The following is a 24347-nucleotide window of genomic DNA, read 5'->3' as shown; positions in this document are numbered from 1 at the left end:
CAGCTTTGAGGTGAGTCCTGCGGACACAGACTAGCTACATGCTTCTGGTCAAGTCCCTTAGCCACTCCGTGATTCAGTTTCCTCATCTGTCAAATGAGGAGGTGGACTCCATGCCCTCTAAGATTCCTTCTGGCTCTAACTCTATTATCCTATGTCTCAACCCAGGACACTGCACTAGAGAGGTTTCCCAAATTGAGGGTGCACATTAGACTCTGCCCCGCTTTCCTTCTCATCTATCAGGACCTCTAAATGAATCAGCTGCTTCCTCCCAAGGTTCTCATCATTTCTACTTCAGCAGCCAGACCTTTTTTATTGGGCTCATTCAAGCCTAGCACGCCTGGGATTGTGATTTTTAAAGTCCAAGTGTGGCAGTTCCACTGTAGTTGATGGAGAAAACAGTGCACTTGATAATAATCTTTTTTTCATTTTTTCTTTTGTTTGCATTCCTTCCATTTTCTTTTTTTTAATTTTAGAGCATTTTTTTTTCTCCCCTGAAAAAAAAAGAAGGCAAACTTTTGTAAAAACAAATGCGTATAGTCAAGTAAAACCAATTCCCACATTGGCAATGTTCCAAAAACAGTTTGTCTCATTCTGCATATTTACCCCCTCACTTCAGAGGCTCCACCAAAAAGGGCAAAAAACACTGGAGGAGCTCAGAACAAACACAACCACAAACACAACAAACCCTGGAGGGACTCAGGACAAATACCACAACAAACACAACAACAAACACTGGAGGGGCTCAGGACAAACACAACCACAAACACAACAAACACTGGAGGGGCCCAGGACAAACACCACAACAAACACAACAAACACTGGAGGGGCTCAGGACAAACACCACAACAAACACAACAAACACTGGAGGGGCCCAGGACAAACACCACAACAAACACGACAAACACCACAACAAACACGACAAACACTAGAGGGGCTCAGGACAAACACAACGACAAACACCACAATAAACACTACAACAAACACAACAACAAACACTGGAAGGGCCCAGGACAAACACCACAACAAACACTGGAGGGGCTCAGGACAAACACCACAACAAACACAACAAATACTGGAGGGGCCCAGGACAAACACCACAACAAGCACAACAACAAACACTGGAGGGGCTCAGGACAAATACAACCAAAAACACAACAAACACTGGAGGGGCTCAGGACAAACACCACAACAAACACAACAAACACTGGAGGGGCCCAGGACAAACACCACAACAAACACGACAAACACCACAACAAACACGACAAACACTAGAGGGGCTCAGGACAAACACCACAACAAACACAACAAACACTGGAGGGGTCCAGGACAAACACCACAACAAACACTAGAGGGGCTCAGGACAAACACGACAAACACCACAGTAGACACAACAACAAAGACAACAACAAACACCAGAAGGGTAGGCGCATTAAGGCATCGTTGCTGGAGTCATTCTGGAGCACCTGGAGCTGGAAACCCCTTTCAGTGGCTTTGCTCACTTCAATATCTTGCCAAGTTTTTAAACCTCAGGTTCGTCCTCTGCTGCTTCTCTGTTTTATGAGTCGCCCCTGCTCATGATCCATCACCCTCTTTTAAGATTTACAGAAGAACCTCTGCCTTAATCCAGCATCACCTTGAGTAGGCTCTCTCCATTTGGCAAGTGGAAAGGAGATCTACTGTTTACTGCCAAAGGCAGCTGGTGATGCTGGGGCTGGAGCTCTGGACCTGGAGTCAGGAAGCCCTGGGTTCAAATCCAGCTTCGAACACTTGCCAGCTGTGTGACCCTAAGCAAGTCACTCCCCCGCTGCCTGGCTCAATTTTCTCGCCTGTAAAATGCAGAGGATAATAACATCTACCTCACAGAGCTGTTGTAAGGATCAATGTTGTAAGGATAATATTTGCAAAGCACTTTGCAAACCTTAAAGAAGCCTAAATAATATTAGCTGTGGCTAGTATTATTCCTAGAATTTGGTCTTCTTGGTGAGGCAGCTTGTTAGGCTTCTGGATAAAATGATCATTTCAGCATTGCCCATTTCACCAAGAAAACCCCGCTCCAATAATTCTGGGGAAGGGGCCCTTAGCTCTGCTAACTTGATCCAGTGCGCTCTGAAGGAATGCCCTTCCTGATGTGGAGCTGTCCTGACCCTGTTCTGCCCACACTGGGCACCCGCCATCACCTTCCTTGGCTTCCATCACCTCCACATTTTAAAAATCTGAGTCAGTTAATAAGTTCTCTGTGTATCCACAATGCTCAAACAATGACAGACAGAATATTTTGTATTTGATCCTGGGGGTGAGAAGGAGCCACTGGAGTTTATTGCATGGCGGGGGGGGAGGGGGGGGCGGGGAGAGGGGGGTGACATGTCTGGACCTGAGCTTCGGTAAAATCACTTTCGTGGCTAAATGGAGAATGGACTGGGGGGGGGGGTCGGGGACTGGAGGCCAGGCAGACACCCCTGCCCCCAGCAGTGATTGCAGTAGTCCAGGTGTGAGATGATGCAGTCTGCACCAGGGTGGGGGCAGTGCCAGAGGAGAGAGTGGGGTATATTGGGGAAATGCTGCAGAGGTGAAATCACCAGGCCTTGGCAACAGATTGGACATGGGAAAATAAAGATATTGAGCAGTCTGGGATGACTCCTACGTTGTGAGCCTAAAGAACTAGGAGGATGGGGAGTGGCTTGCACAATAATAAGGAAGGTGGGAGGACGGGAAGGTTTGGGGGGGAAAGACAGTGAGTGTTGAACATGCAGTTTGAGAGGTGTGAAAGGCAGTTGGAGGTGGGAGATTGGAGGACAGCAGAGAGGCAGGGCAGGATGGGAAGATATGAGAATCATCAGCTTAGAGATCGTCATTAAATCCACGAGAGCTGATGAGATCCCCAATTGAAGTAGTACAGAGGGAGAAGGGAAGAGTCTAGGAAAGAGCCTGACAGACATTCGTGGTTAGAGGAAATGATCTGGAGGAGGAGACTGAGGAGGGGCCAGACAGGCAGAAGGAAAACCAGGAAAGAAGAGATCTTCAAGGAGGAGAGAGTGATCGACAGTATCCAAAAGCCACAGAGAGGTCGAGAAGAATGACAATGGAGAAAAGGCCACTGGCTTGGCAGCTAAAAGACCAATGGTCACTTTGGAGAGAGTGGTGTCAGTGGAATAAGGTCAGAAGCTGGGTTGTAAGGGGTTCAAAAGAGAATGAGAGGACGGAAATGGACCAACCACTTGCAGATGGCAGGAAAGTTACATCTCCAAACGAGCTGCTCTAAATGAGTTTGTCACCTGGCCTGGAGAAATCACATCCCATTGGACTCCATGAATCACAGAGGAAAGGAAAGGTAGCCCAGGGTTAGCAACAGCCCAAAATTGTCCTAGCTCTCCCAGAGGGGAAGAAGGTAGAGTCCTCCGCCCACAGATAAATGAGTTTAACAACAATCCCAAGGCTTAGCTTGTAAACACTGAGAAAAGAAAGCAGTAAATACTCACATCAGAGAGGATTTACTAGGAACAAATCATCTCAAACTGATTTCATTTCCTCCTTTGACAGGGTGTCTAGACTGGCAAATCAGATAGAACAGATCTGAATTTGGCAAGGTACCAGACAACTTTTCATGAGACCCCAATAGAGGAGATGAAAGGATACAGGCAGGGGGAGAAAACACTGGGTTCCCTTTGAAACAGCAATTAATCATTTGGTGAGCTAGCCAGCACCCTTTACTAGGGGTGGGAGCAACAGGGAGACAGATATTTGGCATGTATATTTCAGAAGACATTCATAGATCAAGTAGGGGATGGAAGTGGGTGAGCTCTACTTTCTCCCTAGCTATGAAATTCCAAGATTTTAAAGCAGAAAATATATACTTTTCCTGATTTTCTACAAAGGCAAAGATATGGAAGCTTTTCTTACTCTCTTTTGCCATGGTGGATATATGTATATGTATATATGTTTATATTCCCATATATGAAATAACATATCTATATGTGTCAATATACACATACATCTGAAATAATATATAATTTAACTCTTTTTTTTATCTAACCTACTCATAAGTGTAGGGAACTCCCAGTGTAGAAATTCCCTTTCCTGAGCCCCAAAGGCAACTCATCTCCAAGAGTGGCCTGGGGCTCTGAGAAGTTAAGGTACACACCCACGCTAGCAAACATCCAGGACAAGATTTGAAGTGAGATCTTCCTCTTTCCACATGCCACCCTGCTCCCCCCTCAGATTTAATTATGATTCCAAAATAAAAACTAAGTAGGCAAAAATAGTTTTCACTATTATACAATTCCCTACAACCACTCAGTGGTGGGAGAAATGAGCTCCTAATGAATTAAGCTCCATTGATATCAAATTTGATGGAGGACTTTTTTAAAAGACCAAAAAAAAATCCCTCTTTCTATTTTCATTTGGGGGAAAGTGACTTTTCCTACTGTTAAAATAAAGGGGTTGGGTAGGTTTTCCAGTTTGTTTTTAAATTTTAAAAAGGTGTACCCAGCCCAAGCTGTCACTCAGAGGGAACTTTGGCCGTAGGGGCAGGAATCTTGGAGGGACCTTCAGAGGAGACATCAGGTCTGACCATCCTCCCAGCCTGGGCCTCTCCCCTACAGCTGCCAGCCAACTGCTGGCAGGGTGTTACCCACGTTCCAAGGCAGCTCCTTCCATCTGGGAACACTTCTGAAACCTGCTTGCCCATAGTTCTTTCCTCTGCACACAGAACCAGTCCCATCATGGCTGAGTCAGCAAGGATGATTTTTCAAAGCTAAACAAAATAGGTAGGACCAGGCAGAAATCGTCTTCTCCCTCAACATTGTCATTTAAGGATTCTGTGTTAAGGAAAGTCTATGGCATTGCACTGCAGACTTTGTAGACTTCATAGTAAGTCTTTTTGGACAAAATCCAATTCAATTCCATTCAATGTTCATTTATAAATTACCATGCCAAGCTCTGGTAGGGCACTGAATGCCGAGCCGAATAACAATAAATGGTCCCTCCCCTCAGAGAGCTTACAACGGGGGAGGGGTTACAAAGGTACACAGAGCAATAAAAACAAAATATACACAAAATAAAGACGAAGAAATTTTCTAGGGGCGGGGTAAGAGGGAGAGGGAGGGATGGAGAAGACCAATTAGTAGTGAGATGGCCTGCACTGAGCCTTGAAGGAAGGCTTCCAAGATGTGGAAGTGAGGAAGGATGGCACACCTGGCATGGGGGACAGCCTGGGCAAAGGCGAAGAGGAAGGAAATGTGATGACTTAGTAGGGGAACAACAGGTAACCCAGAATGCATGAGGGTTAGGGCCAGTTATAGGAAATCAGTCAGGAAGCCACATTGCAAAGGGCTTGAAATGCCAAAGAGAGGAATATGTCCTACTGTGGGAGGTGCATTCATGATCTCTCACTTTTCTATGCTCCAAAATGTGAATAGGAAAAAAGGCGGAAGTGAAGGGGGAGGGGAATGGGTAACTCTCCCAAGCCTGCGACATCTGACTCGCCCCCATCTCACCCCCACCCCCGGTTTTTGGCAAGGGTCAGGACAGGGACGCCTAGCTCAGCCTTGCGTTCTTCTTCAAGGTGGTCCTGGCTCTGGCAAGGGAACCCAGTGTGAGAAGGTAGTCGAGAAATACGGCTTCACGCACATCTCTACCGCTGAGCTCCTGAGGGACGAGCTGGCCTCGGCATCAGAGAGAAGCCTGCTGATCAGAGAGCCCCTGGAGCGTGGAGACCCCATGCCCGCGGTAAGCCGCCTGCTAGGAACCGGGCGCGGGCAAAGCGGACGGAGGTCCGCGCGGCGTGGGCATCGGAGCTCGGAACCACCTGACGCGCTCCTTGCTTTAGGTCCCCGGGGCACTCCACCCCACCCAAAACTTTCCTGCCCCAGACGAATCAGCCCTAGATCAGCAGCTCCTCCCCTAGGATGGAAAGAGAACGGGGTTCAAAGCCTAGTTCTGTATGATCGGGGCAAGCCCCTGGCCTCAGTTTCCTTATCTGTGGAATGAGGTGGTGGCACTAAGGAACCTATAGGCTCCTTCTAATCGATGCTCCTTTGAACCGAATCAGAGTAAAACACCCCAAGGGAAGAAAACCCAGGGCTCCCGCAGACACTAAGGTATGGATTGTAGCTTTTCCTGAAGACCAGTTGGGCTGGGGGTGGGGGGAGCCGCTCCCCCGGACCCAGCCGGGCCCTGAAGGGGGCAGAGCCTCTACTCCTCAAGTTTGCTTACAGCCCGTCATCCCCCTGGTCAGTAGCTTCACTTTAGGAGGAAGGTGGGGGAGGAGGGGGGTCCTAGGGTAGTGACACCCCCCGCCCTGGGGAGCAAAGGCTGCGGCATGAGAATAGCCTGGGCCCAGCTCAGATGAAAGAATTCTGTCTTTCTGTCTGGATGGAGCCTCTTCTTGGGTGAATGGCACCCCCATTTGGACTTTTCTTGTTCTGTGCAATCCCAGAATCCCCTGCCATGATGGGAGGGCCCAGGGACCTGGGTGCTGGGCTAGGGTCTCTACAAGGGGAGTTGTACCCTCCCCCCAATTGGCAATGAAGCCGATTCAATTCCCAAGACTGGTCTGCCCCTCTCCAATCCATCCTGCACACAGGCACCAAAATAATTCACCAGGTCACAGAGTTGACTGCCTCACTCCTAGACGACTTCGCATTGCCTTGAGGGCAATGGGGTTAGGTTGTGCAGGGTCTTTCTCTTAGGATCCTCCTTTCCGCCACACCCCTCAGCAGCAAGGACTACTGGGGTGTGTCACCATGCCCAGCTCATAAAGGTGTTGGAGTGGAATTAAAGTCTGTCTCAATCCTCCAAGCTGAAAGATTTGTCCCGCTCCAGGCTTCAATAGCAATAATAGCCCATCAAGGGTTACGAAACAGTCTTCATCCCCATGTCTTAGATGAGGAAACTAGAGGAGGCTCAGAGAGGGGACAGACACGCCCTTGGCCACACATGGCTAAGACTCCTCAGAAGCTGGCTGCTCCCCGAACCCCGCCCTCCAAAGTTGCCTCTCACCTCGACTGGGGCTGACCCACAGTACCCAGGAGGGGCCTTTGTTGGGGTTCCCTAAGGGACTAAAGTGTCTAGACAACTTTGTCTGATCTCCTCCCCAGCTGTTGGTGATTTCTCTGCCTTCCCATGTTCCTAGATCCTAGATCACTCCTGAGCTTACTGGGTCCCTCCTCCTTAGCAGAATGAAAGCTTCTCCAGGGCAGAGCCTGCCCTTGCTCGTCTTTGTGGCTGGCTATCCTCAGTCCTGGTGGGCACATGAAAGAGATTTGTGGAATTTAGTTCTCCTGGAAGCTGGCCTCCCCCAAGCCAATCTCATATTCTTTACTTGTCTCCTATTTAATGGCACTGTGGCTGCCTCTCTTCCACATGATGGATGGATTGCATGGATGAGCCTGGGTGAGCAGACCCACCTCTAAGGGACATCCCTCCCTTCCGCACGTTCAAGGTCTTCTCTTTGACACAGGGCATCGTTCTGGAGCTCCTGAAGGAAGCCATGGCTACCCACCTGGGAGGAGACACGAAGGGGTTCCTCATCGAGGGCTATCCCCAGGAAGTGAAGCAGGGTGAAGAGTTTGAGTGCAGGGTGAGGTCCTGTTATGTACATTTTTAATTATACTAACTCCTGCAGGGTGAAATGACTCAGAATGAATCTGGGAAGGTGACTTCTGCCTTGGTCTCCTCCTTATGGAATCCAAGGCCCAGAGCCTCAGGCCACACACCAGCTTGGACTCCCATGCACTGGGCCTTGTCCGGGGGGCCGAGTCTCTGGCTTGTCTGTCCCAGCCCCAAGTTCTAGGAAATCTCTAACTGAATACACCAAGGTAGGTACAGACGGAGGCAGGAGCCCAGGTCCACCAGCAGAGGGGATTGAGAAAAAGAGCCACCAATATGTTGCTGACGAGTATTCACAGGAATCGGCTGTGAAGGCACTGGGGCTCAATCTGTGATGCTTTCAGTGAAGTCAAAAAGCAGGGCTCTTAGTCATGATTTCAGACCAGGCCATATTCAACACAGGGCGCAAGTGGGGAAATGATTTTATGCTTGAAGGCCCCATTAATGGTGAATCAACTTCAGCACTTAATACTAAACAGCACGGCATCTAAATACTTAAAGGGAGAGTTCATCAAGCTGCAGGAGGAAATATTGGAATGATAGCAGTGGAGGACCTCTTGCAGCCCTGTCAGACCTAGACAAACCCAACCAAAAACAAACAAGTTCCAGTACCAAGAGGTACTGGAGAAGACCTTCAGAAATATTCGAGATAACAGCTATCTGGTAAATATTGAATGGGAACAAAGAAGGTATATATTTCTCAACTGTGTGTGACACCTGTATAAAAATGATTGTGTATCAGGGCACAAAAGCCTCACAAACCAATGAGGAAAAGTAGAATACTAACCACATCCTCTGCTGATCAGTGTGATAAAAACTGTATTCTTTAAAGGCACTTTGAAGAAATAATATAATTGGAGACTAGCTTGATCCTGGAGAATTGGTGGGTCAAAGAGTAAGTTATAGACACAATAGAAAATCTCAAAAAAGAAAATTGCAGTGAAACACGCCAAAACTTATGGGATATAGCTAAAATGTTCCTCAGGGAAAAATGTGTATTTCAAAGTGCTTTCCTCAGCAAAAATTGATGTCTAGTAGAGGACAGCATTTATTTCATGCCCACAGAAGATGCAAAGGCTTTACTGGCTCCTATGACCAGAATAAGATTACACAGAGCCCCCACAGGAGCCCATAGACTCCTCTTGGAAGGGAACTGAATTTGGGATTACCAGAAGATTGTACCATATAGTCCAGTGAATCTCACATTCCACATGACTCCTCTCAAAATCATTGTGTTGCTGAAGTTAGCCACCCCCCTACACACACACACACACACACACACAACACACACACACACACACACACTGAAGAGACCCCTAAGCCTTGTAGCCCCTGCACCAGCCATCTCCTTTCCCCTCCAGTGAGTCCCTCTTCCCCACAGTACCCTACACAGCCCCTTCTTAAGGGGTTGATCCGTAAGGTGACCCTGTGACTTGGATTCCTCCCAAGACAAACAAGCTTTGGGGCTGCTGGGTTTGCAAACACCTTCCCATGAGACCTGCACTGGGAAATGGTGGGAGGAGGGGTTTTCTGCATTGTTGTTTTGTGGCTACATTTCCTTACTGATCTTCCTTCAGATGTGAGGGTCACACAGACATCTTCTCTTGCAAGGAGGCGTGTTCATCAGGTACTCTCCTCTTCTCTCTGAGAAGACCACATCTCCAAACTCTGAAATGTGAGATCGTTTCTGAACTTGGAATAGCTCTTGGGGCCGCTCCCATCAATACCACCTAAGGAATCTCTGACCAGAAGGCTCGCTCCCAGGATCAGCTTATCCCCTTTATTCCAACTAGGAGGCAAGGGTTCAGAAGCAACATAGGCCATGATGGCTCCCATCAGGCTTGCTGGCCAGTCCAGGCGAGCCCCATGTGCTTCTGCCCTGAGGCAGACTGTCTCTGTGTAGGCTTCTCCCACGAAACAGTTCTAGGGTTCAGAGTAGGCCAGTTTGTAATTCTAAAGGGTCTAGCATATCTCATGCAATGAGTAGCTAGGGAATTGAGCCCTCCTACAGACTGTGCTCAGGGAAAGTCTTTGTAGCCACTTTCTTATGATTTCTTACACAAGTCCCACATTTATCTTTGTCTTTTCCCCTTTCAATCAGAAAAAAATATCATCCAAATCTGAAAGGGACAAACCCCTCCCCCGAGAATTATCCCCAAGCCCACCGCCCTCTCCCCTAAGACATGATCCAACCTGCTCATTCCCCTGACCTTGTAGACTGGAAGAGCAGGCATGTGCCAGGCTGCTTTTTTAAAATAACAGGTAAGAAAGTCACTGCTTTTCAGAAGAAACTCAGGTTGTAGAGAGAGCATTTTGAAGTTTGGAAATCTTCCCATCATTATGTGATTTTGTTGATGAAAACCACATAAATATATCTCCCATAAAAACTCTCGTACTTGCATATGGATAAACTTGAAAAGAGTTTTCTAACTTGTTTACAAATCTTCCAAATGGGCATTTCACGGGGTGGAGCCACGATGGGAGCGTGAAAACAGCGTCTCACCAGAGCTCTCTCACAAGCTCCATCAGATTCCTATAAAAAAGTGAATCTAAGCAGATTTGAGAGTTAGAAATGGCGAGCAGCCTGAGTAAGGCAAATTTCCAAGCCAGGAGAGTCCGAAAGGCCAATGGGATGAATCTGTAGGCTGGGAGAGTGCTCGGCCTGCTCCAGACAGCATCAAAGTGGAAGCGACTGCGGAAACCAAGACGCAAGAAAGGCTGGGAGAAAGCTGGGCACCTGAAACTGGCAGAGATCCCCAGACCTCCCAACACAGGACGGCAGTCTATGGAAGACGTGAGGGGCAGCAGCGCAAGGCCACCGGTCATTAGACATCAACTCCTGAGGCTTGCAGCCCAAAGGTATGAAACGGGTCTTCTTGAACTTCCGGGAGACATAATGGCCAGGTAAACGGCTCTAATCCCTCCCCACCCCCACCCAGAGAATTTCTAAGGGGAAAAAACACTGCAATAGAGGAGACAGAAGTGGGGCTTCAGTGGCCAAGCAGTGGGAGTTCCTGAGTCCCAGAGGGGCAGAGCCAGCAGGGGTCAACACCATAAGCCCAGAAGTACCCTTGCTCCCCCAGGGGAGGTGTGAGACACCAGCTCAAACAACAAAGAGCTGAGACCATTGCTGAACAGTGCTGGAGAGCAGCCCCAGGGGAAGAGGAAGACTTCAGGTAGCCAGACCCCTCCCCCACACCTCAGGAAACTGAAGGCTATAATACACAAAGCCAGTAAATAGACTCACAATCCCTAGAATGAGAAACCTGGGACAGAGAGCCCTGAGCCCCAAAAGCAGAAATTCACTGTAAAGCCAGGAAAAGGCTAACCAACATGAAGAAGAACACAAAAAAACCAAGGACCACTGATTCTTTTTATAGAGACAGGCATGATCAAAATTTGGAAGAGGATAGCAATGACATTATACCCACATCTGATACCTCAAAAGGGAATAAGAACTGGTCTCAAGCCCAAAAAAGCATTACTAGAAGAGCTAAAGGAGGATTTTAAAAAACAAATTAGGGAGATAAAAGAAAAAAATGGAAAAAATGGGGAAAAAAAACACTGATGAAATCAAGTCCTTAAAAAATAAGATTGGTGAAATGGCTATGGAGATTCAGAATCTAAATAGAGAAAATGACCCTGAGAGGTAAAATCAACCAATTGGAAAAGGAGACTCAAAAGCAAAATGAAGACAGCAAATTATTAAAAATTAGAATTGAGCAAGTGGAAGCTAATGACTCTATGAGGCATCAAGAAGTAGCCAAACAAAATGTAAAGAATGAAAAAATAGAAAAAAATGTGAAATATCTGATTGGAAAAACAACTGACCTGGAAAATAAATCCAGGAGAGACAATTTGAGAATTACTGGTCTACCAGAAATCCATGATGAAAAAAAGAACCTTGACAGTATCTTCGAAGAAATTATCAAAGATAACTGCCCAGAGGTCCTAGAACCAGAGGGTAAAATAGTCATTGAAAGAATCCACTACCAAAAAAATTATTTTACAGAGCTGCATAAAATAATAACAAAATTCATCTGGAAGAACAAGAAGTCTAGAATATCTAGGGTATTAATGAAAAGAAATGCTAGGGAAGGTGGCCTAGCTACACCAGATATTAAACTGTACTACCAAGCAGCAGTCATTAAAACTACCTAGTACTGGCTAAGAAACAGAGTCATGGATCAGTGGAATAGGATAGGTACACAAGATGTAGAAGTCAACGACTACAGCAATCTACTCTTTGATATATCCAAAAAAGTCAGTTTCTGGGCTAAGAATTGGCTATTTCACAAAAACTGCTGGGAAAATTGGAAAATGGTAGGGCAGAAACTGGGCATAGACCAATATCTTACACCATACACCAAAATAAAGTCAAAATGGGTTCACGATTTAGGAATAAAGGCTGATACTATAAGCAATTTGGGACAGCAAGGAATAGTGTACCTGTCAGATCTATGGAAAAGAAAAGAATTCATGACACAGCCAGAGATAGAGAGCACTACAAAATGCAAAAGGAATAATTTTGATTATGTTAAACTGAAATGTTTTTGTATTAAAAAGCCAATGCAATAAAGATTAGGAGGGAAGCAGAAAATTGGGAGAAAATCTTTACAACCAGTGTCTCTGATAAAGGCTCATTTCTAAAATATACAGGGAACTGAGCCAAATATATAGGAATACAAGTCATTCCTCAATTGAGAAATGGTCAAAGGATATGAACAGGTAGTTTTCAGAGGAAGAAATTAAATATATCTATAGGCATATGAAAAAATGCTCGAAATTATTACTGATTAGAGAAATGCAAATCAAACTCTCACGTACCACATCTTTCCTGTCAGATTGGCTAAAATGACAAAACAGGAAAATGATAAATGCTGGAGAGGATGTGGGATAACTGGAACATTATTACATTGCTGGTGGAGTTGTGAACAGATCCAGCCATTTTGGAGAGCAATTTGGAACTATGGCCAAAGGGCTACAAAAATGTTCATACCTTTTGACCCAGCAATACCACTTCTAGGATCACAAGTGGGAACAGGACCCATATGTACAAAAATATTCATAGCAGCTCTTTTTGTAGTAGCTAAGAATTGGAAATCAAGGGGATGCCCATCAATTGGGGAATGGCTGAACAAGTTGTGGTATATGAAGGCATTGGAATACTGTTGTGCTATGAGAAATGGGGATGATACGGACTTCATAACAACCTGGAAAAACCTACACGACATATTGCTGAGTGAGCAGAGCCTAGAGCCAGGAGAACATTATACACAACCACAGATATATGGATTCTGTGAGGACCAACCCTGACAGACTTTGCTCTTCTCAGCAACACAAGGTGCAAGGACAACTCCAAGGGACTCATGATGGAGAGTGCTATCTACTAAAGAACTATGAAGTATGAATGCAGACTGAGGCACACTTTAAGCTCACCTTTTTTTTCCACTTTGTTTTTTCTCGTTTTTGTTTTTGGGGTTTTTTTGGTTCTGTTTCTTCTTTCTCATGATTCACTCCACTGGTCATAATTCTCCACAACTTGACTAGTGTGTAAATAAGTTCAATGCGAAGTTATACATAGAAGATATATCAGATTCCATGCCGTCTTGGGGAGGGAGGGGGAGAGGGAGGGAAGAAAATCTGGAACTCAAAATTATGTAAAACCGAGTGTTGCAAACTAAAAATAAAAAAAATTATTAAAAAAAAGAAAAAATACTAATCAGATTAAACGTTGTAGTTAAGTATTTTGGGGAATGAGAATGATTGTCTCCTTGAAGTTCAAATGAGCGAAGTGGATTAGTAGCTGTTTATAATAAATTGATCAGTCTATCACCTTTCCAAAAAAAAAAAAATCTTCCAAATGGAGAGTTTCAGTGGGCTTTGGACCCACGGGTTAAAAATGTAAAAGTGCAACACCCTACAATTAGTTTGTAAGAACAACTGAGTGACAATAGGAGAAGATACAAATGTAAGAGACAAATCTGAACACAAATCCTTGCCCGATTGCATAGGAGGGACTGATAAAAGAGTATTATGATTTAGAAAACATAGTAAATGATGAAATTCTTCCATTTGACTCTATGTTTTTTGGTGATTTATCTTTCTCAACTCTGACAAGTGTTTTAAAATAAAGTTTTCAACTTTTTATTTGAATTTATTATTTAAATTTTCTTATTTTTCTAAATTTTTTATTAAATTTTATTTTGAGGAATTTTATTTAAATTTATTATTTAAAATAAGGTTCAAAAAAGTTTTAAAAGAACTTGAATGTAAAACCAGGCATTCAAATCATTATAATACCAAAGTAAAAAACACATGATTTTCAAAAGTAATGAAAGCAATTCCACCACTCTCACTAAAAAAAATTAATACTTTTTATGAGGATGAGCAAAGTACTAACAGCGGCTCCCGCAGGGCATCCCCTCCCCCCAATCACAGGATTTCAGAGCAGAAAGGGACTTCGGTGGCTATCACAGGTCACAGGAGGATAATTCCCTGATGGAGAATTGAGTTACCCTGCTCCGTCTCCCCAGATTGGAAAGCCCCACCTGGTGATCTGCATGGAGTGCTCAGCCGACACCATGACCAACCGGTTGCTGCAGAGGAACCCAGATGACCGCCCCGAGGCCATCACCAGACGCATCCAGACCTACTACCAGGCCTCGGTAGCCTTGACTGCTCACTATGAGGAGAATGCACAGTTATACAAGGTGAGTCTAACCCTTCTCTCTGAGATGTGCTGATGGCTTTTTCCTCCAACATGGCAGTGGGGGGGTGGGGAATGGCGAATGGATGCAGGAAAAGTTTGGGATTGTTTGTAGTAGCCTGGTACCAGAATCCGAGCTGGACTTGGTCTAGAGGTCTGAGTTCCAATCTTCCCTTGGATGCTTACTAACCCTAAATGCACACTGGCCATGTCACCTAACCTGTTTCCTCATCTGTAAACTGGGGGTAACAATAGCGCCTCTCCTGGGGGTTATGTGTTTCTACAAACATGCTGTCATCTGGTATTCTTCAGCCCCACTCCTCAGACTCACTTTCCTTCTGGTCCAGTGCAAAGACGTAGGTTTGCTCCTTTTCTCTCCTCCTTCCTTTTTGGCCAAGTTAGAGCTAACGTCACACGGCTCCCTAGGGGATGACGTCTTACTTTCCAGAGGTGCTAGGAAATGAAATAGAATGGAATTACTGAATAAATATGGGGCTCAGATGTTTTCTTGGCTTCGCAAAAGGGTATTGAAGAAACAGCCAGGAGTTCTGAGTTTATCTTTTGGCTATGTGTCCTCTCCAAATATGAGTTCCCTTGCTCTACAGATCTTGTGAATGCAAGGGAGAGTGCACCTTAGTTTGGGGTGGGGGTAGGGGATCTGTAAAAATGGTTCTTGGGATATCTGCTTGGTAAATACCCTTTTTAAATGTTAGCTGGCTGATGATCAAGGGGGCACACCAATGGGGGCTCATGATCTGCGATCCTAGAAATCTCCCTCTAGGTTATGTCTAGAACCCCGAAAAAGCCGTCCTCACCCTCTAGGAATTCAGCCCACCAATGCAAGCGGAGGACGAGGAAGGAGATTTCCAACCAACCAAACCAAAGTCCCATCCCTGTGCAGCAGGTGCTGGTTGTTCCTTTGCCTTCCCGCCCACAAAGAAAAGAATAAAGTGACTTTTCTTTGTTTATGTCTCTTAGTTCTAGCCCTCCCATTGACTGTTGGCAGGAGTGTGCTTACTATACAAAATAGCTATGAAGAGGCGGTCAAAATGAAAGGTCCTGGCTCTGATATTGGAGAAGCAGCTTCACCTCTGAATAAACACTAGTAAAAAGACAGAATTCTATGCTATGAGATAACAGAACCCTCAAGTCAATGCACATTTAATAAGCACTGACTGTGTACCAGGCACTCTACTGAAAGTCTTCCTTTTAACTATGGTGCCATGAAGGCAATCTCTTCTTTTGAGGTGGAGGGTTCTGCAGAGAGATGGATTATCAGAAGCTCCATCTGTCACTCTGCTCTCCCTGCTCCACCTCCTAGCTCTAGGGGAAGCAGGCTGGACTGAATCTGGGGTGACCTTAGGACCTACCCAAGAATTTCCTTGTTCTCATGGGACACAAGGGCCATTCTGCATGGTTCATGGTTTGTTTTTTCCCTAAATCCCTATGCTCAGTTCACAGAATCAGAGTTAGAATGATACAATAGCTGGTATTGATACAGCCTTAAAGGTTTACAAAGTGCTTTACAAATATATCTCATCTGATTCTTACCACAAATGTGGGAGGGAGGGTTGGGGTTGGCTTGTCCAAGGTCATACAGCTGTGAAGTGTGGGAGGTGGACTTCCTTTCTCCTGGAGTTTCAGAAATACCAAATGTCCATGGCCCCAAATCTTGGAAGGAAATCATCTAATGTCATCCAACTCTGACAGGTTCATAGCAGTCATGATAGTGTGCATTTCTACAGCACATTAAGGTTCATCAAGTACTTTACAAATGTCATTTGATCCTCATTTTTTCAGATGGGAAAAGAGGGAGGGAGAGGTTAGTCACACAGCTCACACAGATACAGGGTGTGTCTAAGGCCAGGTTCAAACTCAGCTCTGTCCACTCTGCCACACAGCAACCTAAACATGGCCAACTCCTTGATTTCAAGGAGCATGGAAGTCACACAGTCACAGGAAGGGAATTTAAGGACCCCCATTTTACAGATGAAGACATGAAGGCCCCAAAGGCTAATGTAATTTGCCATAAGGTTACATAGGGAGCAAGTGGGAGGCTGCAGGTCAGCCCAGCAATGAGCGTTTCTGAAGGGCCCCTGTGCTAGAGCTGGACTAGGGACATAGGGACAGGCAGAAAACCCTCTAATCATCCTCTTTCTTCCCCCATACTGTCTGTCCATCCTCTCTAAGGGTTTTATGTCAAAGGATTGAGGGTTCGTGTCCTCTGAAGTTCCAAAAACAGGTAAGCAGATGCTAACTGAAAATAACTTGGTTCATAAAAATCACAGCCCGATTTGTTTTTCTTCAAATCCTAGATAAATGCGGAGGGGAGTCCTGAGGAAGTATTTCTCCACATCTGTACAGCTGTTGACTCCATCTTCTGAAGGACAAGAGGGATGGACAGAAAAAGACAATCCCAGGCTCCGTGTCCTGCCCAGATCATCGTGTATGTACAAAGCTCAGCCTCTCATGTCCCACAAGCGTTCTGGCCGCAGTGCTGTCCGAAGCCTGAAGGGTAGCTGGGGTCAGCGTCTGGTGTATTATTCGGCATTGTCCAGCCTCCTCCTCTTCTATCCTCGCACTGCCCACAACCACACCTGTGCATCTCTCCTTTCTCCATGAGTTTCCAGGGCACAGGGATCAGCACATGCCACCTGCAGGAGCTCCCAGTAGGGTCTGTCAATCAGCCAGACCACACAGGCTGGCACGGGGATTCCCCTGGCATCCCACGGGAACTGTGTTTTTCAAGGTTTCCCTCTTCATTGTGGTCACTAGGGTCGATGCAGGCCTTGGTCACCTCATGGCGAGAGGAGGACCCTGCTCAGTAATCTTTTTCCTATCATGTGGTGCCTTCACGTTCCCTTCCCCCTCTCCCTCCTCCCCAAAGCCAGAGCAGTCCAGCAGATGGTCAAGACCTTGACACTGAATCAACAGCAGAAGAGGAGAAGCTTCTGGCCAGCTTCTGGCAGCCAGAAGTCTTGCCTCTGACACACACTAGTCAGCGTAGCCCTCAGTGCAGAGGGAGCCAGCCTGCATCAACAGAAGGAGCCAGGGAAATCACAGGTCTAGTCTCTTGCTGGAAGCCGTTGCTCTGCATACTATCAATGCTTGTGAACAGACGTTAAGAGGATTTCCTTCTTGCAAAATGGCGCAAAGATGACAATTGATGCCTGACTTGGAAAGCCTGGCATAGAGAGCATAATAAATAATGCAGGACTGACTCTAGATAGTCCATGAAGGCATAACGAGCCCCATGGAGGAGCCAAAGGACGATCCCTTGGCCGTCCACATTCTAACATCTGGTCACAATCCTCACTTTCACCCCCATGTGCTGGCTCACCCCTCACTTGCCCATTTGGAGAAAGTGATCCTGAGAGGAGGTGCTGGGGGTGAAGTCTGGCTGACGCCTCAGGACGCCACTACTCTGCCGCCATCCCTGTCCTGCTGGCGTTGGTGACTCCGCCTCTCTCCTCTGTGCTCCCGCTGGTCCCATCCAGCATCTGTCCACTGCTGCTTCTCCCCATCACTCACTGCCAGAGTCAAGCCCCTGCTTGCATGACCTCTCTTCTTGCTTCATCCAAGACCATTTCTGGGGCAGATCTGCATTTTTAAAGTTGCTTTTCTTGTAATGACCATACGATAAACCAATAAAGTTAAATGGAAGATAGACTAAGACTTGTGACTTCTTGTCTAAACTAGAAGGAAGCCATTGCAGAGCTGGGGCAGCAGCAATTTCAGGAACTCCAGAGGTGAAATTCATATAGCTAGTCAATGGGGAAGGGGAAGGCGAAGGCAGGGTGCCAGCTTGAGGCTGGCACAACAAACCCAGGGAAGAAAGCCTCCAAGGTCCTGAAGGCCCCAGGCTCCTTGGGGAGGCCTTGGGCAAGGCCCAAGGCTCAATACCTTCCTGGGTCTCAGCTTCTCCCCACTCTGTACAACAAAGGGATCCCCCATGACCCCTCCCTTCTCCTGCCCTCAGGTGCTTCATCTGCAAGAGAAAAGGGCTGGACTAGGCCCCTTTGGAGGTTCCTTCAGCTCTAGAATGGCAGTGGTGATGGGAGAGGGGCCAAACAGTCTTCCAGCTCTAAATCTATGACCTAATGACATCTGTGGTTCAGGGCAGGACCCCTTCCCTGCACAACAGGGTCCTCCACATGGACACTGAGTCCCATCTGGAACACCAATGAAAAGGACCTCACTCCCTGCCAAGGCGATCCATTCCACCCTTAGCTCTGATGAACAAAGTACTCCTACTGGCTACCATATTCCTCACCACACACCCCCAGCCCAGCCCCTTAATACTCTGCTCACTTTGCCCGAGGAATTCTGGTTTGGACGGCTTAGGTCACTGACCTTGACTTCTAATAACATTCCATCACAACACAACTCCATGGTAATACTGCAGCCAGTTAGAATCATTAGGAAGGTACCCTACATTGGATGGGACAGATGTTGACACCCATGAAACTCTCAAGCAAATGCAGCACATTCAGACACAGAAGTCTCCCATGGGAGCCTTGATCTGACCAGCTTAGTCTTAGTAGGAAAATCCCTGGAATGGTGAACATGGTTGAGTGGGAAAGGCCCTGGCTCTGAGTTCAAATCCCAGGTCAGGGGGGCGAAGCCAAGATGGCAGCTGAAAAGCAGGGACTTGCATGAGCTCACCCCAGGTCCCTCCAAAAACCTATAAAAATGGCTCTGAACAAATTCTAGAGCTATAGAAACCACAAAATAACAGAGGGAAGCAGGCCTCCAGCCCAGGAAAGCCTGGATGATGGCACGGAAGGGTCTATTGCCTGGAGCTGGGAGTAGAGCAGAGCCCAGCGTGGGCTGTGCCAGGACCAACCAGACCGGGAGCCAGGTGAAACAGGCCCTAGCACCCTGAATCAGTGAACTGTGGCAGTTACCAGACTTCTCAACCCACAAACACCAAAGACAACAGAGAAGGTTAGTGGGAAAAGCTGCCAGGACAGAGTGAAAGGAGTTCACGGTTCAGCCACCGCCCCAGGGGCAGCAGAGGGGGTGCAGCTCTGAGGACAGAACTACAGCTGCATTTGCTTCTGGCCACCTGGTGGGAGGAATTAAGTGGCAGATCAGAGCAGGAGTGCAGAGCTGGCTTAAGATCTGAGTCATGGTCTGGGTTGGCGGTTCTTGGCGGAGGAGGAACACTGGTGTGGCAGAGCTTGCTGTGTGGAAATAGCTCTGAAAACAACAGGGCAGCCCCTCAAGCTTGGGACAAAGTACTCTCTACTCTACAAGCAGTCATACACTGACAAAAAGCTCAAGGGTCAAGTAGTTGGCTGGGAACATGAGCAGGCAGAGAAAACGCACCCAGATTCAATCTGAGACTTTGGAATCTTTCTTTGGTGACAAAAAAGACCAAAACATACAGCCAGGAGAAGTCAACAAAGTCAAAGAGCCTACATAAAAAGCCTCCAAGAAAAACATGAACTGGTCTCAGGCCATGGAAGAGATCAAAAAGTATTTGGAAAAGCAAGTTAGAGAAGTAGAGGAAAAATTGGGAAGAGAAATTAGAATGATGCGAGAAAACCATGAAAAACAAGTCAAGGACTGGCTAAAGGAGACCCAAAAAAATACTGAAGAAAATAACACCTTAAAAAATAGACTAACCCAAATGTCAAAAGAGCTCCGAAAAGCCAATGAGGAGAAGAATGCCTTGAAATGCAGAATTAGCCAAGTGGAAGCTAGTGACTTGATGAGAAATCAAGATATTATAAAACAGAACCAAAGGAATGAAACAGTGGAAGACAATGTGAAATATCTCATTGGAAAAACCACTGACCTGGAAAATAGATCCAGGACAGATAACTGAAAAATTATTGGACTACCTGAAAGCCATGATCAAAAAAAGAGCCTAGATATCATCTTTCAAGAAATTATCAAGGAGAACTGCCCTGATATTCTAGAGCCACAGGGCAAAATAGAAATTGAAAGAATCCACAGATTGCCTCCTCAAATAGATCCCAAAAAGAAAACTCCTAGGAATATTGTCATCAAATTCCAGAGCTCCCAGGTCAAGGAGAAAATACTGTAAGCAGCCAGAAAGAAACAATTTGAGTATTGTGGAAACACAATCAGAATAACACAAGATCTAGCAGCTTCTACATTAAGGGATCAAAGGGCTTGGAATATGATATTCCAGAGGTCAATGGAGCTAGGATTAAAACCCAGAATCACCTACCCAGCAAAACTGAGTATCATGATCCAAGGCAAAATATGGACTTTCAATAAAATAGAGGAATTTCAAGCTTTCTCAGTGAAAAGACCAGAGCCGAATAGAAAATTTGACTTTCAAACACAAGAATCAAGAGAAGCATGAAAAGGTAAACAAGAGAAATCATAAGGGACTTACTAAAGTTGAACTGTTTTGTTTACATTCCTACATGAAAGATGATGTGTATAATTCATAAGACCTCAGTATTAGGGTAGCTACATATATAGGTAGGTACACATATACATACATACATGCATATATATATATATATATATGTTTGTGTGTGTGTGTGTATATATATATATATATATATAGAGAGAGAGAGAGAGAGAGAGAGAGAGAGAGAGAGAGAGAAAGAGAGAGAGAGAGAGAGAGGGAGGGAGGGAGTGAGAGACAGGAGGCACAGGGTGAGTTGAATATGAAGGGATGATATTTTAAAAAATAAAATTAAGGGATAAGAGAGGAATATATTGAGAGAGGGAGAAAGGGAGAGAGAGAATGGGGTAAATTATCTTGCATAAAAGTGCCAAGAAAAAGCAGTTCTGTGAGGAGGGAAGAGGGGGCAGATGAAGGGGAATGAGTGAATCTTGCTCTCATCAGATTTGGCCTGAGGAGGGAATGGCATATACACTCAATTGGGTATCTTACCACACAGGAAAGGAGGAGGAAGGAGATAAAAAAAGGGGGGACAATAGAAGGGAGGGCAGATAGGGGGAGGAGGTAATCAAAAGCAAACACTTTTGAAAAGGGACAGGGTCAAGGGAGAAAACTGGATAAAGTGGGATAGGATAGGAAGGAGCAAAATATAGTTAGTCTTTCACAACATGAGTATTGTAGAAGTGTTTTACATAATGATACATGTGTGACCTGTGTTGAATTGCTTGCTTTCCTAGGGAGGGTGGGTGGGGAGAGAAGAGGCAAGAGAATTTGGAACTCAAAGTTTTAAAAGCAGATGTTCAAAAAAAAAGTTTTTGCATGCAACTAGGAAATAAGATATACAGGCAATGGGACATAAAAATCTATCTTGCCCTACAAAAAAGTTAGAGAAAAGGGGATGGGGGGAAGTGGGGTGACAGAAGGGAGGGCTGACTGAAGAACAGGGCAATCAAAATATATGCCATCTTGGAGTGGGGGGAGGGTAGAAATGGGGAGAAATTTTGTCATTCAAACTCTTGTGAAAATTAATGCTGAAAACCAAAAATATTAAATAAATAAATAATGATTTTTTAAAAAAAATCCCAGCTCAACCAATCAAAGCTGTGGGACATGGACCAGAAACTCTTGACTTCTCTGGGCTTGTTTTCTCACTCTTAAAATGAAGAATGTGGGCTCAGTGGTGTCTGTGTTCCCTTCTGGTTCTTTTTTTTTTTAAATTAAGAAATTTTCTTAATTAACAAAAATCTGTTTTCTCTTCTTCCCACCTCCCTCCACCATGTGGAAAAAAGCCAGACAAAACAAAATCCTCATAGCCAAGACGGTAGCCAAGGAAACCAAATTCCTGCCCTAGCTACATCCCCCCAAAAAGGTGATATTTTGCATCTCAAGTCTTCTGTCAGAAGATGGGTAGTGTGCACCATCATGAGTCTTCCAGTTTGTCATTACCACCTGGGAGAATCCACTTCACACCCACACATCAGATGGGTCAAAGTGTTGGAAGGGCTGCAGGAAACAGGCACATCAGCAAATGCATCATTGGTGGGGCTGTAAACTGGTTCAGCCATTCTGGAAAGCAATTTGAGACACACCTGCCAATTTACAAAGCCACCCAGCTACCAAACTATGCAAACCTAGGAGCATGTATCCTCAAAGAGGCAAGAGGACAAAGGACTTCTCTATACCAAAGTACTGATAGTGGCTCTTTTTGTGGTGGCAAAGAACTGGAAACTAAGGGGTGCCCATCCACTGGGGATGGACCAATCATGGTACATGCATGTAACAGGTGACCACAATGACAAAAACAAAAGTTTGGGAGATTTGTACCAACTGATGCCAGGTGAAGGGAGCAGAATCAGGAGACTAGTTTATGCCATGACACTTGTCAAGAGAAAGAACTGTCCCTGTCCGTTCTACATCTGCTTCTACAAGAAGAAGGAGACCTTCTCCTCCCAGTTTACAGCCTAGTGAATTTACACTACACTTCACTGTGCCTCTTGGCTGATCTGCATGGTAGCATCTGCCCTCTCTCACAGAATTCATCTTCGAACAGTGGGAAGAGATGCTACAAAGCTGACCAACAACCGACCGGTCCAACCCGAAGCATGTGTGAATCTTCTCTACTTTATTGCCAAAAAGTCATCATGGCCTCTTTAGGAATACTTCTAGTGACATTACCTCCCTGGACCTGGCTATCTTTTTTTCTTTTAATGGAATCCAAAATTGCACTAGTTTTTTCAGCTTCTGACTCCATATTCTAGAAGGATAAATGAGATGGATGTGAAGGCACGGGGCAAAGGACAAACTTAGCGGTGCTCTAGAGGTATGGGGACCTAGGAAGCATCGAGTCATCAGGTACCAAAATGCCCTCTGGGTTTGCTGCATTGGGTAATTAGTCACTGTCAGCTAAGGAAAGGGCCTGAGGTGGAGTCAGGGCATGGGGAAGCATGTGGATACCGATTAGCAGAACCTCACTTAAATTTAAACACACTGTCTCTGCATCCACAGTGGCTTAGTCCCCTACTGCTTAGTAGCTGACTTTTATAGTGTCAGCAGCTAGAGGACAGCCAATAGCAGAGCCTCCCCTCCTGGACCCACCCCTATGCCCACGCCCACCCCCACCCTGCCCCACCCTGGGCTGAGAAGGGCAGGCCTAATTCTGTTTTGTTCTGGTTATTTTGGTGGCTGGGAGAGATGCTCTTTTCTCCATTCCCACCTAAAACTTCACTGTACATCTCACACTCTGAGGTTCTTTCCTAGTCATCTTTAGTCCTCAAAGTCCTGTTATGCATATTCATGAGTGAAGGTGCTATGGTCTGCATAGCAAATTCCCTGGATGGAATCCCCCTCTGAGGATGAATCATAGCCCATGCTATGGTTTAGTCCGAGGGTGTTTCCTAAGGCCCACAGAGGCTTAACAACATGTCAGGCTGGACTGAACTGCAGATCTTTCTTCACAATTCCAAGCCCTGTGTTTCTAGGGCCCTGGAGGCCAAGGAACTCCCCCAGGGTCACCCCAGCACTGTGGGCTGTAGACAGGACACACACAGGGCATACACAGCTATGTCCATTACACAGATGATGAATGGACAAAAAAGGGGTTCCCCCAAGGGATCACAGCAAGTTTATGGAAGACTGGAAGCTGAGCCTTCCAATGCTCATTAACAGGCCACATAGCAGAGGCCCAATGAGCAATAAAATCAGGCCTACCCCACTGGTGTCCAGTCATTCCCACAGACAGGTACTAAGCTACCTACTTCTATGACGATTAAACAGTCTGGCACTTTCCATGACTCCACGAAGACTCTTCCCTCCCTCCGTGCCAGATGTGCAAATTTAGAAAACAGACCGTTCTGCTAACTACATCAGAGAGGGCACAACCAATCAATCAACAGAAGGAAAATTCTCTCTCCAAGTTTCAAATTCTTAGCACAAAAGAATTTTTCCAAAGAAGGTGGCTAAACAAGGGGAAAAAAAAATTGCCCTGACTTCTTGGACTGCTGTTAGATGTAGTTAAAATGCCTCAGGGGACACACTTCACAAATAACTGAAACACAGAGAGCTGAACTGCTCTTTAGTTGGTGCTTTATGGTCTACAAGAGAGAGACGCAGAGACAGGCAGAGTGCAGAGACCCACATCTCCCT

General features: G+C 45.8%; 2 protein-coding genes across 3 annotated transcripts in view; one reads left to right on the top strand and one right to left on the bottom strand.

The window, feature by feature from the left end:
• Positions 1-17987, top strand: part of AK5 (adenylate kinase 5) — a 229105-nt gene extending 211118 nt beyond the window's left edge. For both annotated transcript variants that reach the window (XM_036754654.1, XM_036754653.1), the window contains exons 11-14: positions 5561-5724; positions 7457-7576; positions 14142-14318; positions 16630-17987. In XM_036754654.1, the coding sequence (XP_036610549.1) occupies positions 5561-5724; positions 7457-7576; positions 14142-14318; positions 16630-16698 (530 nt within the window). In that variant the 3' untranslated portion in view covers positions 16699-17987. The remainder of the gene's footprint in view (positions 1-5560; positions 5725-7456; positions 7577-14141; positions 14319-16629) is intronic.
• ZZZ3 (zinc finger ZZ-type containing 3) overlaps positions 14586-24347 on the bottom strand; it is a 109818-nt gene continuing 100056 nt past the window's right edge. Inside the window, exon 14 of the mRNA XM_036754651.1 lies at positions 14586-14767. Within this exon, the coding sequence (XP_036610546.1) occupies positions 14752-14767 (16 nt within the window). The 3' untranslated portion in view covers positions 14586-14751. The remainder of the gene's footprint in view (positions 14768-24347) is intronic.

Source organism: Trichosurus vulpecula, chromosome 4 (genome assembly GCF_011100635.1).
Source record: "Trichosurus vulpecula isolate mTriVul1 chromosome 4, mTriVul1.pri, whole genome shotgun sequence".
NCBI lineage: Eukaryota > Metazoa > Chordata > Mammalia > Diprotodontia > Phalangeridae > Trichosurus > Trichosurus vulpecula.
Note: the sequence above shows the minus strand (reverse complement) of the source record. Positions and strands in the feature narration are given on the sequence as shown.